A 17552-nucleotide genomic window follows, 5' to 3' on the forward strand; every position below is an offset into this window, starting at 1 on the left:
GAAAACAGATTAAATGGCAAATCAATAATTCAAATACTTGAGGAGTTTATCCAACCTATCATTTTTTTACTTCTGTATGTTATATATTGAAAGGTGCAGTGCAAGATTTCACAAAAGTGATTTTACTGTTTAGCAAGATAAGGAGGAAATCACTGGGCTGGATGACCTGTAAAGTGCCTGACCAGACTTAAACTTTCTCTTGTATATTCAGAGTTTTTCTATCTATCATTTATCAACAAATCAATCATCTATCTCTAGGTACCTATTTATCTATGTATCTACCCAACCATCCAGCTATCATCCATCATCTGTTATCTATCTCTGTGTAACTATGTAAGTATCCATGTATCCATCCATGTATCCATCCATCCATCCATCTGGTGATACTGGTATTTTCATACTCTCTTGCTCACATCTTGCATTCTACCACTCGAGGCAAGCATTCAGCTGATGTTTTATTTTGTTGGTTATTTGGAGATGGAGTCTCTTGGACTTTCCTGCTCTGACCAGCTTTGAATCAAGGTCCTCCAGATCTCAGACTCCTGGAATTACAAGTATGAGCTACCAGCATCAGGCTTATTACACTTTTTATGATAGGTTGCTTTATTGATAGCCTACATGCTCACTTTCTACATAAAACCATTTGTGATTCCTAGGACTTTTTTTTTTTTTGGTGTGTGTGCCAGTCCTGGAGCTTGAATTTATGGGCTGGGCACTGTCCTTGAGATTTTGCACTCAATGCCACTTGAGCCACAGTTCTACTTCTGGCTTTTTTGGTGCTCAGTGGGAAATAAGAGTCTCTTAGACTTTCTTGCCTGGACTGGCTTCGAACCAAGATCCTCAGGTATCAGCATCTTGTGTAGGTAGGATTACAGGTGTGAGCTACCAGTATCTGGCCCAGGGAACTATTTTTGTCATAGATCTCAACTTTCTGGGCCGTTTTGTTTGCAGCAATGAAGCATTTCCCAAATTTCCCTTTAGGGCCTCTTAGCTTCTCTATCAGTCCAGTGTTCTCAGTGCTGGATTGTCCAATATTACACAAGTCTATAGTAAACAGTGATTCTGTTTCTCACAATTTCGGTGTGAATTTTAAGAAGACAGTGTCAGCTGGAATGACACTGATAAACCCTAACAATTTGAGGCACAGAGGAATCTGTGATATAGGGAGAAGAATCTGAAGACCTGGGTTCATAGTATAATAGTTGCAACTTTCATTTACAGGGCTATAAGCATTGCAAAAATTGTATTGTATACTTTTTACAATATATTTATGAAACAGACATCCAAATACATAACAAAATATCAGAAGATTAAATCAGGTAATTTAATTGCATCGTTTCTACCCTAAAAGAGACTTGAAAACCTAATCCTGTGAATATTAAGTCCCATTTAAGGATAAATGATAAAGCAAAAGAAGAAAAAATCAATAATTAATTTTCCTCCTGATAAATTCATATATGCTTTGATAACATTAGCTTAATGAGAAAATTGATTTGTTTTAAAGCAGAACATTTGTTTCTTAAAGTGGTAAATATATTGATGATAATTAAGATGTGACTAGCTGTTGGTAAGAGATGAATATTTATCTTTCTGGTAGAAAAGAACAGGCTGTTTTTTATCCCCTTTTATAAAAAAGGGTTGAGTTCTATCGAAGGAAAATTTAAAGGCCAGTCTGAGTGCTCTCCTCATCTATTAAAGCATGCCCTACAACTGCCACATATTTGTAAATTATGCGCTGTTAATAAAGAATGTTTGTAATTTATCAATAATGCTGTAGCTATGGTGTACATAATGTTTTTTCAGTAAAATTTGCTTAGACTATTTAGTTGTGACTATTCAAAAAAGCACATTTTGCCTCAAGTTTTGGAAGTCATTAAAGGTAAAGGATCATGGCAGCTAGAAGACTGAATCTTCAAAATTCAAGGTACCCCAAAAGCTTCTTTGAGACTCATGCTAAAGGTATTTAAAGGTTTGGAAGCATCATACTTGCTGACAATTCCTCCTTTGGATTTCTAAATCGCTGTTATGCATAGCATCCCAGAATTCTAAGAGTTCTTAAGTCTTATAGAATTAAGTACATCTTAGAAATTTTTAAATTCAGAGTCTAGTTGTTACCTGAATCAAAATTCGCAAATAAACAATAACTACTAAATTCAACATAGAATGTCAAGAGATTTTTTTATCCAATAGAATCAAATCTTTGATTTTAATAGTTCTCTTGTATCCTTTAAAAAAATTTTTACTGAAAAGGTGATACACAAAGGGGTTACAGTAGCCTCTATTATTGATGATCTTCTTGTATCACCCTCCTGTGGTTGTACCTACACTTTCTCTGTATCTTTTCTGAGTATATTGGAAACCATGTATACTGGTATTAGAACTAGGAAATTGGAAGTGAATACCAAAATCAAGAGACACAGGGTAAAAAAAAACAAACAACTACAAAAGCAATACTTGCAAAACTGTTTGGTGTAAATGAGCTGAACAACTCATGGTGGGGACAGGGGGGGAAGGGAAAGGGGGGGAGGGGGAATGAAGGACGAGGTAACAAACAGTATAAGAAATGTATCCAATGCCTAATGTATGAAACTGTAACCTCTCTGTAATTCAGTTTGATAATAAAACATATATATGAAAAAAGATTAAAAAACAAAGGGGTTACAGTTACATAAGTCAGGTATTGAGTACATTTCTTTTTGAAAAGTGTCACTACTTCCATTGTTTTCTCCCAGTTTTGTTCCTCCTGCCCTCCCCCCCAAGTTGCATAGTTCATTTTCAACATAGTGTCTAATGAGTATCATTGGCTGCAATAGTTAACCCTTTGTCCTATCATTTCTGTGGCTCCCCTTGCTCTCCACAAATCAGACAAACTACATTCAAGACAAAGGTACAGAAATCAAAAGCAGTAACAAAAGGCAAAAAAAAAAAAAACAGAAAAAATAATTAGGGAAGTTTTAACAATTAACTATAAATCTTATCACCTTTTTTATATTGGAGCATGTAAAATGTGTGGATGACAGATGGATGTATAAACTCACATTAACAATTATAGAAGAGCAGGTTAATAGAGACTTAGGTTTAAACCTGTTATCTGTTATTTCTAGAAAAGACATGCTGTTTTCATATTTTTTTCTGATTCATTTCTATTGTGAAGAAAGTAAAATGATTCAACTCAGATTTGTCTTGCTCAGAGACTCAGCACAAATTTATAATTATGTTTTTGTTCACTGATTTACAAGTACTTTCTATTCCCCTATTGTTTATCAAGCTCACATATCCTATTTTCTAATCAAACCATGTCTTAAATAGTTGCAATTTGTCATGGATTTCTAGTGCTTCAGGTTTATTATTTTCATTCAGGCTTATTCTGTTTATTTTAAAGCAATCAGAGAGAACTTCAAGTTTGCATTTATGTAAGTTCTTCTTCCAAATGTGAAGCAGTCTATTACATTCATTGAACTACAGTAATAGCACAACTGGAGAGTAACAATAAATGAGATCAAAAGAGATAATGCACAGAAAAACACTTTGTAAAGTGTAGTACATTATCCAAATGAAGTCCATCGCTGTTACTTTTTAAATATTTAATAGACAGGTCAGGCAGTACAACTAAGCACAGCAACACTATGAAATAGAAGCCAACTTTATATTCTTGGCAGGGAAAAAGAAAACTCATTTCTATATAATTTAAAGGGACAATCAATTAGCCAGAAACTCTCATTTCCTTTCATTATTTTACTTATTAGCCAAAACATCTCAGTTTTCACCATTTGGAACTGTTACATGGCAATCTACAGTTTCAGTGGTTTTGTTTCAAAGAATCACCTTTCTTTCTCTTCTTTCTCGTTCTCTCCTTCTCTCCCATTTTCTCTAACACACATATCTACCAACCCTTTATAATTTTAATATTGTACCTTGTTCCTAGTAATTTTTTCTTGTTTTTCTCAATAGCTGTTCCAAAACACTTATATTCTCTTTGGGACACCAACCCAATCTCCATTATTCTCCCATCTGTGAATACGATTGTGTCTTCTTCATAGAAAATAGAAACCTCTTAGATGCAACAGTCACATTCTCTTGCTGCTACAGGAAGAATAAAAGCAAAATCTAGGCCTGATTTGCAGCATTTGCATATTCCTTTTCTGTAAACACTCTTAGCATAGCTGATATCAGTCAAGTCCTTCAATACAATCATGATGACACACCGACCTCTACATATTCCGTCCTTCATACTACATAGTAATGGCAACCTCTATTAAAATGTACATTCCAAGTATCTGAGCATATACTCAACAGACAGAGATGCCAAACTATTTCTGGTGGAAACTTAACATAAAATCATGTCTATAATTGAGTATTTATTTTGGCTCTATGTTCAATTTAATGAGTTGTGTACTTTTGGTAAACTCCAACCTTAAGGCTGCCCATCTGCCAGAAACAAGAACCCATTCAATGCAAAATGACAGACAAGCCCTGGAAAATATACCAAGAAGACACCAAACATGCGTGGTACTTGTTTTTAGGCTTTAAATTCTTAGAAAATAAATGCTGTGTATCCATCCATAGAAAGCAGAAGGTGGCTGACCTACCCACTATATGTCTTTAAGAGTCAGCATAAAACGAGGGCATAACTCCAACTACAAATGGAAGAAATCCATTAAGAAAATCATGTCTTTGTAGACCAAAGAGCATAGCAGTTAACAATGTTTTAGGTCTAGAAGGAGACTCTTCATCTTATGCTACTGACTGAAATCCTCTGAATGTTTGTAATTCATATGCTGAATCCTTATCCCCAAGGTCATAGCCTGAGGGGGTGGAGTCTTTGGCAATTGGGGAGGGTCATGAGGGTAGAACCCTCCAGAAGGGCTTTATCTCATAGGCCCATTCAAAAGTGAGACATACAAGACAGCTGACTTAATGTGGAAGAATTTGATTGAGCTCAGACCCTGGTCTTGGGCTCCTACTTCCGGAACTGTGAGGAGTAAGCTTGTGTGGTGCAGTATCCACTCTGTGAGAATTCCCATTTGGGAACAGACCTTAGCCTTTTGGACTGGGTCTAGTTACTTCTGCTCCCTAAGCCTTAGTTTCTCTGTCTATAAAACAAAGGGAACAAGGATGGTGTCTCCTTGAACTACCTCGCATGAAGATTAAGTGTGATAATAGGGGGGAGGGGTACGAGGGACAAGGTAACAAACAGTACAAGAAATGTATACAATGCCTAACGTATGAAACTGTAACCTCTCTGTACATCAGTTTGATAATAAAAATTTGAAAAAAAAGTGTGATAATAGGCATATGTATCCCAATAATAGTCAAAGACAGGGAAAAAGAGAGTGACAGCTATAAATTAGTTTTACCTTAACAAAGAATTTGAGTTTAAGCTTCATAGTAACCATAAGACAATTCCTTGAAAAGTCCTATGAACAGTATCAAGCTCAGTAGCTGCCACACATTATATTTGTCAGGTGGGGGTCATTAGTACCCCTATACAGATAAGAAATTAAAATTCAAAGAAGATGCAAAAAAAAACACCCCACTTCAAATTGTTTTGAACGGTCAGTGTAATGGTATATACCTATAATCTCAACTACTCAGCAGGCAGACATAGGGAGGGTCATATAGTTCAATGAGAGTAAAGACTCTGATCGTAGCTATAGCAGGAGGGAGAGGTAGGAAGATCATGGCCCAGGCTGGCCCAGAGAAAAACAAACAAAAAAATAACTTAATACGGAGCTGGGAGTATGGCCTAGCGGTACAGTACTTGCCTCGAATACATGAAGCCCTGGGTTCGATTCCTCAGCACCACATATATAGAAAAAAGCCAGAAGTGGCACTGTGGCTCAAGTGGCAGAGTGCTAGCCTTGAGCAAAAAAGAAGTCAGGGACAGTGCTCAGGCCCTGAGTCCAAGCCCCAGGACTGGCAAAAAAAAAAAATAATAAAATAAATAAAAACTTAATACACAGTGATCTAAGGGAGTGGCTCAAGTGGTAGAGCTTCTGGCTAGCAAGTGAGAGGCCCTGATTTCAAACCTCAGTACTGCATTGGCGATAAATGGGCCCAGAGAATGTAGGGGTTAGCATCCTTGGGAAGTATGCAGAGGGCCTTAAGTGGGGGTATTTGAATGGTACTTTTCTTTTCTAGGCCTCTCTCACATAGAAATGGGTCGACATTGCTTTTCCTTTCTCAGTACAGTCTCGTGGGTGGGCTTGCTCTGCGTGCTTCTGTTTTTCTTTCCCATGGAATCGTGTGGGTGGGCATGAAGTTGGCATTTTCTACTCTTTCCCATTAGTTGCTTTACAACCAAGATAACCTTAACCCTCCTCTCTTAATATACCTTCAATCTTTGCAAGGAACAAGCCTACAACTCCCCCAGTTTTCAAGTCAACCCCCCCCCATTTCTTATAAAATCAAAGCCACACACTCCACATTTTCTGGAGAACAACAAAGGACTGACGTTTAGTGAAGGGTAACTGGAGGAGGAAGGACCGAACATAGCATCAGCTCCCACTTCTGTAGGTGTGGCTTTGTCACGACAGTGGGAGAATGTGGGCAGGTAGCCACCTCCCAAAGAACTACCACTGTCTACAATGTGACTTCCCCGTCAGGGAACTCGCCACCCCAAGCTAGCACAATACCCAAACTGTCCTAAACCATTCTTGGCACATTCAACATCCCACTACCAGGACATGCAAGCTTTAAGAATGAGTGTGGGGAATTCAAAACTACGAAGTCAAAGATGCTCTCTTAAGCACATGTTCAAGGCTGATATACTGAATCCACAATTTTTTAGAGAACTTCTAATTCTCATAGAATCACAAAACATATAAGGAACAAATCACTAAAAAAAATGTACACGGTTTTCTAAATATCTTTACAGAGTAAGGGAAAACAGAAGAAAATATGAAAGAGATGGTAGGAGGACAGGTACTTTTGTTCTGACATTTGGGTACTTAGACGTGTTTGCAATGGACCAAAAGATAAACAGAAGCAAGTAGGAGACACATACCAGCTTCAAACACAGGATTTCTTTTTAAATCTCTTTTTTTTCTTAAATAGCTTCTGACAGCTAGCGGCGTAGGTGACATTCCCAGTTTCCACTGTTGGAAAATGGCCAGGGGGGCTTGTGGCTGGGCTCTACTGTCTCTTGTGGGGCATGAACACTCTTATAAGACACCCTCCTCAGACATGCTTGCTGTGGGGTGTGCTAAAGCAAGGTACAGACATTTCATTATTGTTATTTTGCCTAAGCACAGACAAAAACAAGATCACTGTGAAAGCCACTAAAGCCCACACATTCTCCTAAGACAAGTGTCCATTGCCAAGTAGCTGGAACTATAGCCCTGTACCACTGTGCTCTACTTGCTAGATAAGATTTTTAAATACAAAAAGTCACAGACTTGTCTTCATACCTAGACAATATGCTGTCCAGAGCAAGCTTTTGTCTTGTAATGCTATCTTGGTCAACTGTCCTACACTTTATCCTGGCAGGTGTCTCTCTCATGGTAATGAGTAATAAAAGAACTATGCAAACAGCCTGTATGTTCCTGGTTCCCTTTGGCTGTAAGGTGTGGATAAGTATTGTTAACTCTCCTCACGTATCAGGAACGTGATGTCTGGAGAGTTATGAAAAATTCTAGCAGCAACAGATTTGGAAGTCAAGTCTTGAAAGAGTAGCTGTTGGGGATGTAAATATGAAAGATGGTGAGGGGATGGTGGTGATGGTCTGGGGAGGGGTTAGAAGGAGGAGGAGGGAGAAAGGAAAGGATATTAAGGGGAAAAGTATGTTACACATATGTAGGAAGAGGGTACAAGGCAATTCACCAAATACTGCTGGAAGAAACGGGAAGGAGGGAGGAGAAGAACAAGATTGTAATTGGTGGTAGGAGGGGTAAACATAGCTGAGGAATATGCTTTGCATGTATGGAATTATCACAATGAAACTCCTCATACCACTAATGCACCCTAATTCAAAAAATAAAAATAAATTTAAAAAAAAACAAGAAATAAATGTCTTCTCTATGTATGAAAAGGAAAATGTAGCTAAGGCTATGAAAACATACATACTTATATACCGTGTATATGTGTTATGTGGAATAATTTCTGTGCCATTATGTAAGGCATGCTCTTCCTCCTGGTCACAATGCATTCAGCTTCTCTTGCCAGCACCTGAAAATGTTTATGAGTCTATTCTTTTGGGTTAGGGAGCTGACCACTGTACCCAGGTACAATTACTAACTCCACTTTTAACTACATTCATTCATTCATCAGTTCTTTTTTCTTCTAATGATTCTGAAATGTCAGTGGAGTTTTGTATGTGGAGATGAGGGATGGCAGTACTGAGCGTACATTTCGAGGTTAGTATGGGGGTGACAGGTTGTGTGAAGTCCTGATAGAAGACGCTGGGAAGTCCATGTCTGGGGAGCACAGAATGGCTAACATGATAAGGGTAGCAAAGAAGAAAGTGTAACAGTAGTGAAAACAAAGTTGAACAACTCCACATTTTTACTAGGACCCACTTTAGGTGTTCACTGGTAACTTAAGAAAGAACACCAGGCGGGGTGTTCAGAGAGCTGGGTTTTGACCCAGTCTTATGACAATCCCTTGACTCTTCTGCAGAAGACACTTGAACTTGAGAACTCAGAAAAATCAGTATATTGCATTTTCGAATCCTCTAACCCCAGAGTTCTTCTTGTTTGAATGGAAAGATGATCTTCAAACCACTATAGGATATAGGTATTTTAAAATTATAGTTCTTGTGCTGTCATTCACTGTTTAACCCACATAGCCTGGGTTAGTCTTGAATTTGCAACCCGTCTGCCTCATCACCCTGAACACTGAGATTATGGGTATGTACCACCATGCGCAGACCAAAATACTACTTCTAAGTTTCCTGAGTCCTTATCACATGGACACATTTTTGTATAATTAGTGTTGAAAGAGTAGAAGACCGAAGTTTCTAAGATATGTGCTCACATGTGTTCATCTGCGTTGTATTTTGGAATGAAGTGTTGGATGCAGAAAAAAAAATATTCTCATTTTTCCAAGCTTTGAAGGCTCAAAAAAAGACTCCACCCCAAACCCCTAAGCTCCTAGCTACAGTAGATGCTTAATATACATATTAATTTAACTGTCTTAAAGGATCCTGTGTGCAAAATGTGGTAATGCAACAATGAAAGCAGGATCAATATCCCATTTGCAAACAAGAATAGGCGAGGCAGATTTTATTAATGTTGGAGTCTGCGATCGTTTCTATTAGGTTGGGCACACAGCTTGACATGATCAGTGGAGGAACAGAAGCACATCTCACAAGATCTGCTTTGCTGAATTCTTAGTGAAAACTCTGGCTTCATGGAGGTACTTGAATGCCACAGTTTCATATTAAAATGAAGCAAATGTTCATTTTGTAGCACTCTGGGATTCTTCCTTGGAGGAAAAAAAAATGGTTACTTAGGTGCCATGCTTTTCTGAAGATTTTCCCAGTTTCTGTAGTTATCTCTTTTCTAGATTGCAAAAATAATGTGGGAAATATCATATGTGATCTCTCACGTGTCTCACTGAATGTAGTCCCCATCCCACCAAATACATTTGTTTTCTCTTTGTCCTCACTTAAAATTGCAGTGATGGTTCAATGGCTTAGGCCCTTACAGAGTAGATGAACATCATTCAGGGGTATAATTTGCTCTCTCACTTTGCATAATTCAATTCTTCCTCCACCTTTCTTTCCCTAAACATAATAACTTTTAAAGACAGCCCACCCATGCACAAATTAGAGAAGCACAGGTGAATGCTGACTGCTGACACCGATTTGCAACTGAAGGGGAAGAGTGAGCCAGTTCTCTTCTCTCTGCTTTCCATAGGTATTTTCCATTCCTACCTACCACCCTAGGGCAGTCAGGCCTGGGGGAGGAAGGCAGTCAAGTACCAGAGGCACTACCAGGTAAAAGAGCAGGAGAAGAACTGGGATGAGGCAGGTGAGCCTGTTTGGGCAACGAACTGGATATTTCCATGCTCCTATGAATCTCCAGAAAGCACCGTAACAGTATGAATCACCTGGGCTGATTCCTCTTGGCTCAAAAGGGTGTAAGTCACAAACCCCAGACCTTGTGAAGATAAAACACCAAACTCCGACCACTCAGAAGTAACTTTACATATACTTTTACATGGCCATTAATCAGATCACATGTAGTCAACCTCTTTCCCTTTCCCTCTCCCTCCCTCTCTCTCCCCACCCCCCATGAGTTTTGACAGAACGCGCTGATTTCAGAAAAGAATTAGGAAGATGAGAGTCCCAGTGATCCAAAGCAGACTAGATAATTATTTTCAAGAATTTCTCAGAAACTTGGGAAGAACTGAGTCTCTTTGAAGTTTCATACTTGACAGGTGTAAATCCTGATCCTTGGAGGATGCCCATGCGGGCTAGATCATCACTCCAGGAAGGCATCCACTTTGTGTATCTGTGGGCTGTATGTGTGCCTTTTGTATAAGTCATGGGAGAAAGGAGATAGACATGACAAGTTGAAAACCAGAGCGGATGAGATCCAGCCTGGAGACACGTAGGGTAAGGTAGGATCTGCTCACCACTGTGGCAGCCCAAGTACTCACTCTGCAAACAGTCGGCATTGAGGAGGTCCTGGCACTTTTCATGGCACTTGACTCCACACTCCAAACACTTCATGCCTTGCCGTGCAATACCCCACAGGAGCCCTTCACACTCGTAGCAGTAGGTGGGTGTCGTAGCTGTCCAGACCTCAAAATTGTGTGGCGTAGTAGAAGAGATGGGGTAGATCAGGGCCTGCAAGGTTTTCTTGAAGACATGCATTTTCTGCAGGATGGAGAGAGGGTATCAATACAAGTCAAGGCAGAGGACTTGGAGAAATCCAATGTCAAACAATCCATTTTATCACTTCTTCCTCCAAAAATGCAATTTTGAGAGATCCCCTTGATTACTGGCAGTAATCAAGCGATTCTGTTTATTTATTTATTCTTCACTCGGTGTTCTGGGGCCCCATTCAATTCTTTGAACATACACAAAAATGCTCCCTAATATTCCAGGCTGAACTTGGTTCTACTGCCATACAATTTCATTCATAGTAATCTGTAATGCTAACTTACTGATAAGTAATATGTTAATCTATGATACTACTTATTGATACTTATGTTCCCTGATACACTCCAAATCCTATAAGGGCTAGGGTGTTTAACATTTTTTGCTACCTCAACACTCAGAGGCTAACCTGGTTCCTGACTTAAAAAAAAACAAAAAAAACACACACACAAAAACCTCAAACCAAAACATTCAAGTCAGGCCTTGGTGGACCATGCCTGCCATCCTAACTGCTCAGGCGGCTGAGATCTAAAGATCACAATTTGAAGCCAGCCTGGGCAGGAAAGTCCACGAGACTCTTAACTCCTATTATCCACTAAAAAGAGGGCAGTGGAGCTGTGGCTCAAGTGGTAGAGCACTGGACTCAAGCACAAAAGCTCAGGGGCAGTGCCCAGGACCTGAGTTTAAGCCAGAGGACTGGCACAAAACCAAAACCAAAATCTGCTCCAAAACATAAACTTAAATTGCATTAGTATATCACATTGTGAAGAATTAGAATAGTGGAAGGAAATACATTGCCAATTCTACAGCAGCCACTTGAAGAAACTAAATAGTCTGAAAAATAAAGCAATCAAGCTTCCTGCTAAAAACAATGACTAGTATTTTCAGACAATCAGTACTTTGAACTTCAACTGTCAGCGAGTCCACCTGGAACAAAGCTTCTATCCGCCTTCTTTCTTTCCTTTCCTCTACCATGTTAACCTGTAACCAAACTCATGGTGTTTATTTACTTTCCCCTTTATCCTTTGGATTTTCCTTGTGTCACTGTGTAAGTCGACCAATTACTTCACTTCAAAAAGATCACATTCTTTAATGAGAAGACAAAAAAATCTTGGTTGGAAACCATTTGTTTCATGTATTTGTTGCACATATTTTAGTAAGGAAATAGATTTTCTGTCCTGTAGGCAAATATTTCACCATTTCCGAACAAAAGCATCAGGGAGATTTGCAGTCAGGCCTTAGAGACAACACAGCATTGGAAATTTATTTTAAATGTGAGAACAGAACAATGCTAGAATAAATTTCTGAGTATAAAAACAGACATAATTTCAGTGCCAATTTACTCATCAGAATAATCATCACCTAAGAGTGACTCTACAAGCTAAAAATTGCTCAGGTAAAATTTTTGGTAATAAAAGGTACAAACAGAAAAATAGAAGTTATATGCCTATCGATGAAAGACTTTGGTTCGGACTTGCATTATTTCATAACTAATACTAACTGTCATTTGTATTTGCCTAAGTAATTTGTATGGGGAGTCCACAGATGAGGAAAACAGAACATCAGTGATAAAGTGAATGACTCATTGATCAAAGGAAAATATAATACAGTATATGCTCATCTTTTATGACACACGATATGACCTGAAAGCAAACTTATATTTTTCATTTTTATTTCTTGTTTATTAGCCTCCAGTTCAAACTTTGAATGAAAAAGGTATGCATGCATGTATGCATGCATGTTATTATGTCTGTATGAACAAGTATAATAGAAGTGGTATGAAGTATGCTTTATGTCGTTATAGGTAAGAAATCAAAAATTATGTGAATTCCTCTCTACTGGGAGAAACTGTAGGCATTTTAATGTGGAAGGTCTAATGATTAGCTCATTGGTAGAAATTAAATTTTTAAAAATCTCCTGGCGGTGGCCATGAAACAGTAGGAAAAAAGACTAAGATATACTAAATGGATAATAATCATCCTTCTTAAATGCAGTATATTCTATGAGCCTTTGCTGTAAGGACTGGTCATGATGGAACCATGGGAAATAATGGAATTACAAATAGTTAATGACAAAAGTTATATATTAATCATGTGTTTATCATGAGTCCAAAATGGATACATGGATGTACCATTACTATTTGTTCACTTCCTTTGTTGTAAATATTCTTCTGTATGCACTTAATAAGAGCAATTAAAGTATATGCATAATAGATTCAGTTCTCTAAACTGGAAGGTCACTGTCAATGTAGATTCAAGGAGAGAATAGAATGAATCTAAAGGAGACAAGTCAGAAGCAAATGAGATGAAAAGGAAAGAAACAATCTAGAGCCAATAAGACAGACATTTCTTATAGCATCGATTCTACAGAAAAGTAATAGCTTGTAACCAAAGTTGTTTATAAACAAATTGTGATATGATTAAAATGACACAAATTTTATAAATCACAATCCAATACACAGAATTAAATTTTAAAAAATAGAAAAAGGAGGCTAAGGACTATGGATGAGTGGTAAAGCTCTTGTTTAGTATACATGAAACCCTAGAATTATTTCAAGTACTATAGAGAGAAAGAGACAAAGAAAGCGAGAGATTCTTTGGGTTTAATCTCCATCACTGCCAGAAAGGAAGGAAGGAAGGAAGGAAGGAAGGAAGGGAGGGAGGGAGGGAGGGAAGGAGGGAGGGAGGGAGGGAGGGAAGAAAAGAAAGAAAAAGGAACAGACACCTTCTGAAACAAATAGAAAATAAATATATGCAATAAATAAATGAGCCAAGAACAAATGTTTAAAGATCATGGTTATAGTCATTATGTTAAATAAGCTGATTTGACTCAGTAGTCAAACAACCACTGTCAAAATAATTCCAAGTCCAGATGGCCTTAGAGGCAAGTGGTGTCAATCCTTCAAGGTCAAGCAATTTACTTGTGCAAACCATGCTAGAGATTCTCAAGAAAGGAAAGCTCCCAATTTATGTTATAAAGCTAGCTTAATATCAATGCCAAATTGATTCAAGACAATAAACCAGAGGCTATTTTTACTTATAAACATTGATACAAAAGTTATATAAGCAATAGTATGTGAGAAAAATCAAGACCAAGAGGGTGTCTGCCATTTGCCTAAAGTCTCACAGCTAGTAAATTGTGGAGCTGGGCCAACATGTACCTCAAGCTAAAAACTGCTTATGAAGCGCAGAATTACAAGCAATAGCACTATGTGTTTTTAAAATATATTTTTAAAGATATGATGACCAAATCAAGCATTCTTCTTGCTGGTTTCCATATCAACATTCTCTGGCAAGGGTCTAAGCATCAACTGCAGGATGACAGGGTGATGTTTATGTTCATGAAGGCAGTTCTAGCTGATATCTCACTTGAGGTCTTAGAGTACTTTCCTTGCCTTCCATGGGAGAAAGGACTGCATTTGTTTTGTTATTTCGTGTGTGTGTGTGTGTGTGTGTGTGTGTGTGTGTGTGTGTGTGTGTTTCCTTTATTAAAATCAAAGTGCTATCATTTCCCTCGTGGCCTCCTCATCTTCCCTCGTGGAAAAGGCAAAGATTTCATGCTTCCACATCCAGGGGATCTAGCAAGGCCGTCACAACCAAGCATGGAAACGGTTCACGTCAGCATTAATGTTAGTCCCCCACGTAATGACTGAACATGACAGCTTGTCACGAGTGACATTTAATTCGCCTGTTGTACAGAAGTCATATTTCATTTACTTTTTGAGACATGGGCTTCTGGGAAACAGGCTTTGTATATTAGAGAAGGAGTTAATAGGTTCTATTCATTCATTCACCCAACACCCACAGAGAAATACTTGTACTTAGGTCTTCTAAGACTAAAAAAAATGTACAATGATTTTTTTTTAAGTTTGTGAACAGTAGACTGATAGCTCATTTACACAGAAAGTGAGGATCCATTTCCCTGTTAAAGGTTTCTAAACATGTAGTAGAATTCCACTAACATCTATGGCTTTCCTGTTAACTTTGTATAGAAAATTGAGTAATATACAGTTCAGATCACTTGTCATATTGAAAGAAAAAGAACAGGAGCTTATCAGTAACATCCTTCAGTGTGTTATTTCCTTAAGAGAAAAAGACTAGAATTGTCAAGATTCAGCAAAGAGAATGGGAGCTTCCTCATGTGCCAGAATTTGTAACCATCATTTTGAATATCAAGTACCTCCAAACTATCACATGACATCGTAACTCTAATAGGTACAAACATGACCACAGGCAAGTGTTCTCTGTTCTTGATCCTATAAAACAACAACAGTGTACAAACTTGCTGAGGTCGCTAGATAGTCAAAGTGGACATGCTCAATGGCTATATGAGGACTCTCCGGCTTTTCACACTTCTGAATGGGTATGAAGGTTTCCAGGTAAGTGAAATGATGATAGGAAAGTTTGACTTTTGGATGGAAGATAATATAGAAAGAAGAGTGTGGTGGAATGATTCTCTGATCTGTGGTGATCTCAGCCTCGACAAAGTCCTGCCGACGCCTCTTGGGACACCGGAGGCCTGTGAGAAGAAAACTTCCACTAAGGCATTTTCTGAGTCTGATGGCTGAGTTATCCATCTGGTCATGAGACATTTCCTCTCCTAATAAGAGAGTTCCTTGGAAGATTTGTTCACACAGATGCATGGGAAGAGGGTTTTATTGTGGGTAGGAAGTTTCATTGTTAAGATAGTTAGCTCAGCACAAACAGCAGTTAGGAAATAGATGTAGCCATGCCTTGATAAGTCTTATCTTATGATGTATATCCTTTTGTCTGAATCTTACTATTGAAGTTGTAAACTGATGTTTTAGGACCCTATTTTCTAAAACAGTATATAAGTGCTAGTCCTCCTAAAATAAAAGATGTATTGGCTCCTTTGCCTCTGCATTCCCTGTGTCCTGATTTTCGCCGCTTCAGTTCCCGTGTCCAGGCCCCCTCTAGAGGGCCACAACAGAAGAGAATGAGAAATAGTGAGGGAAATAATTATCATTACATGTCAAGCATGCAGAAAGGTAAAATGAGAACTGCATTAATTGCCTGGAGCTGGTGAATCACATCTGTATCGACATATTCGAGAGGTTGAGATCCAGAGGACGAAGGTCCAAGGCCAGCCCACGCAGAAAAGTTTGGGAGGCTCCATCTCCAAACTAACTAGCAAAATGTCAGGCTGGAAGCATGCCTCAAGTGGAAGAGCACCAGTCGAGCAAGCATGAGGCCTTGAGTTCAGACCACGGTGCCAGCAAACAAATGAATGAGTGAATGAATGAATGATACACAGCACCTGCACAATTTATATTCTCTAAGGATGTCAAAGTTGCCAAATTTGGGAGAGGCAGGACACATCAGTTCCCACAAGGGAGGACACAGGTATATTTTCTCAGCAAATCCTCAGCCTACTATGCAGGATAACCTCCACAGCACATCAACAGCATAGGTACCGGGATTCTCAAATATCCCTTTCCCACAGACATCCCTGAAGCCAATGAAGCCAGAATTTCTGGGAGTGACACCTAGATATGGATGTCTCACATCTTCTCATCAGGCTGGTTCTGTCATTCAACATAAATTCACAAGCATCTATGTTATGCCGGATGGTGCACTAAGTAATGGCGACGGAAGCACTGAAGCCAGAACAATGCACAGTTAGAGGGCTCACTTCAAAGATGTGAGAGTCCAACAGGAAGGATTTTCTACAAAGCACTCATAGTCACTGAAATAACACAAGCAGCAAGGGCTCATATATACAGTTTATTGTGCCCTGGGCTGTGCTGTTTCTTGGATCTTTTCAGTTTTGCTAGGTCCTCACTGTCTAGATGATGGAATACAGACTCAGAAAATTTACATAATACACAGGACCTAGAAGTTTAAGTGGTATGGACCAAACTCATAGCTAGCAGCCTTCCTTCCTTAACCAAGCTATACTAAGGAGTGCGATGCTAATGCTACATGATCACATGCCTCAAGAGCCCTGAAGATGAAACTAATAGCCAGAAGAGGAAAATGGCAAAACTTGAACCTTAAGATATAAAATACTGATTAAGGTTTTCCACGGGTAGAATAACAGGCAGACTATATTCTGATGGAAAATGTATGTACATAGGAAGCTTGGAGGATAAGTGGTAGGACAGTGAGCTGAGGCTCTGTGGCTCTTTTATTGGGGCTAGGCTTTCCCTAACTCCCAGTTCACTCCTGAAACACTGGAATAAACATTACGTACGAGTAGCTCAAGCAGAATGGTTTTGCTCCTATAACTCCAATCAATGCATCAACAGTCATTGGCACTTCACCTACCAGTTCTTCATTGTTTAGTGATGTCCTAATCACCATTGCCAAGGAGAGTCCAGATTTCCGGGCGGCCAAGGTCTGAAATAAACAAGATTATGATTTATTAATACATAGGGGAAGTTGTGAGGTACACATTGCTTAGAAAAATGCAATTAAAGTATTGGCGATTACTAGTTCTGTGTTAGGCAATGGGGAGCTGGGATTCTGAATCGGTCACACAGACTGTGAACTCTTAAAGCTGGAGAAGTTACCGCAGATTAACAACCACAACTCCTACGATGCTTTCTATGTAATGAAACTGAGGCCTAGAAAGGTTATATTATCTCTTGGGAGTTATGAAGTCATACATGCAGATAAAATTTTGCACATATCCAAGTGGAAGTCACTTTCCACCCCTCTCTATGGTATGGTGTTTGCCTTCAGAAGGCTTATTGAGATAGATAATA

At 38.8% G+C, this 17552-nt stretch overlaps 1 protein-coding gene across 1 annotated transcript in view; it reads right to left on the reverse strand.

Moving 5' to 3' along the window:
* Unc13c (unc-13 homolog C) overlaps positions 1–17552 on the reverse strand; it is a 280832-nt gene that overhangs the window by 170223 nt on the left and 93057 nt on the right. The window contains exons 5-6 of the mRNA XM_048332735.1: positions 17113–17184; positions 10603–10822 (exon numbers count right to left, since the gene is read on the reverse strand). Of these exons, the coding sequence (XP_048188692.1) occupies positions 10603–10822; positions 17113–17184 (292 nt within the window). The remainder of the gene's footprint in view (positions 1–10602; positions 10823–17112; positions 17185–17552) is intronic.

The sequence above is a fragment of the Perognathus longimembris genome, chromosome 23 (assembly GCF_023159225.1).
Source record: "Perognathus longimembris pacificus isolate PPM17 chromosome 23, ASM2315922v1, whole genome shotgun sequence".
Classification (NCBI taxonomy): Eukaryota; Metazoa; Chordata; class Mammalia; order Rodentia; family Heteromyidae; genus Perognathus; species Perognathus longimembris.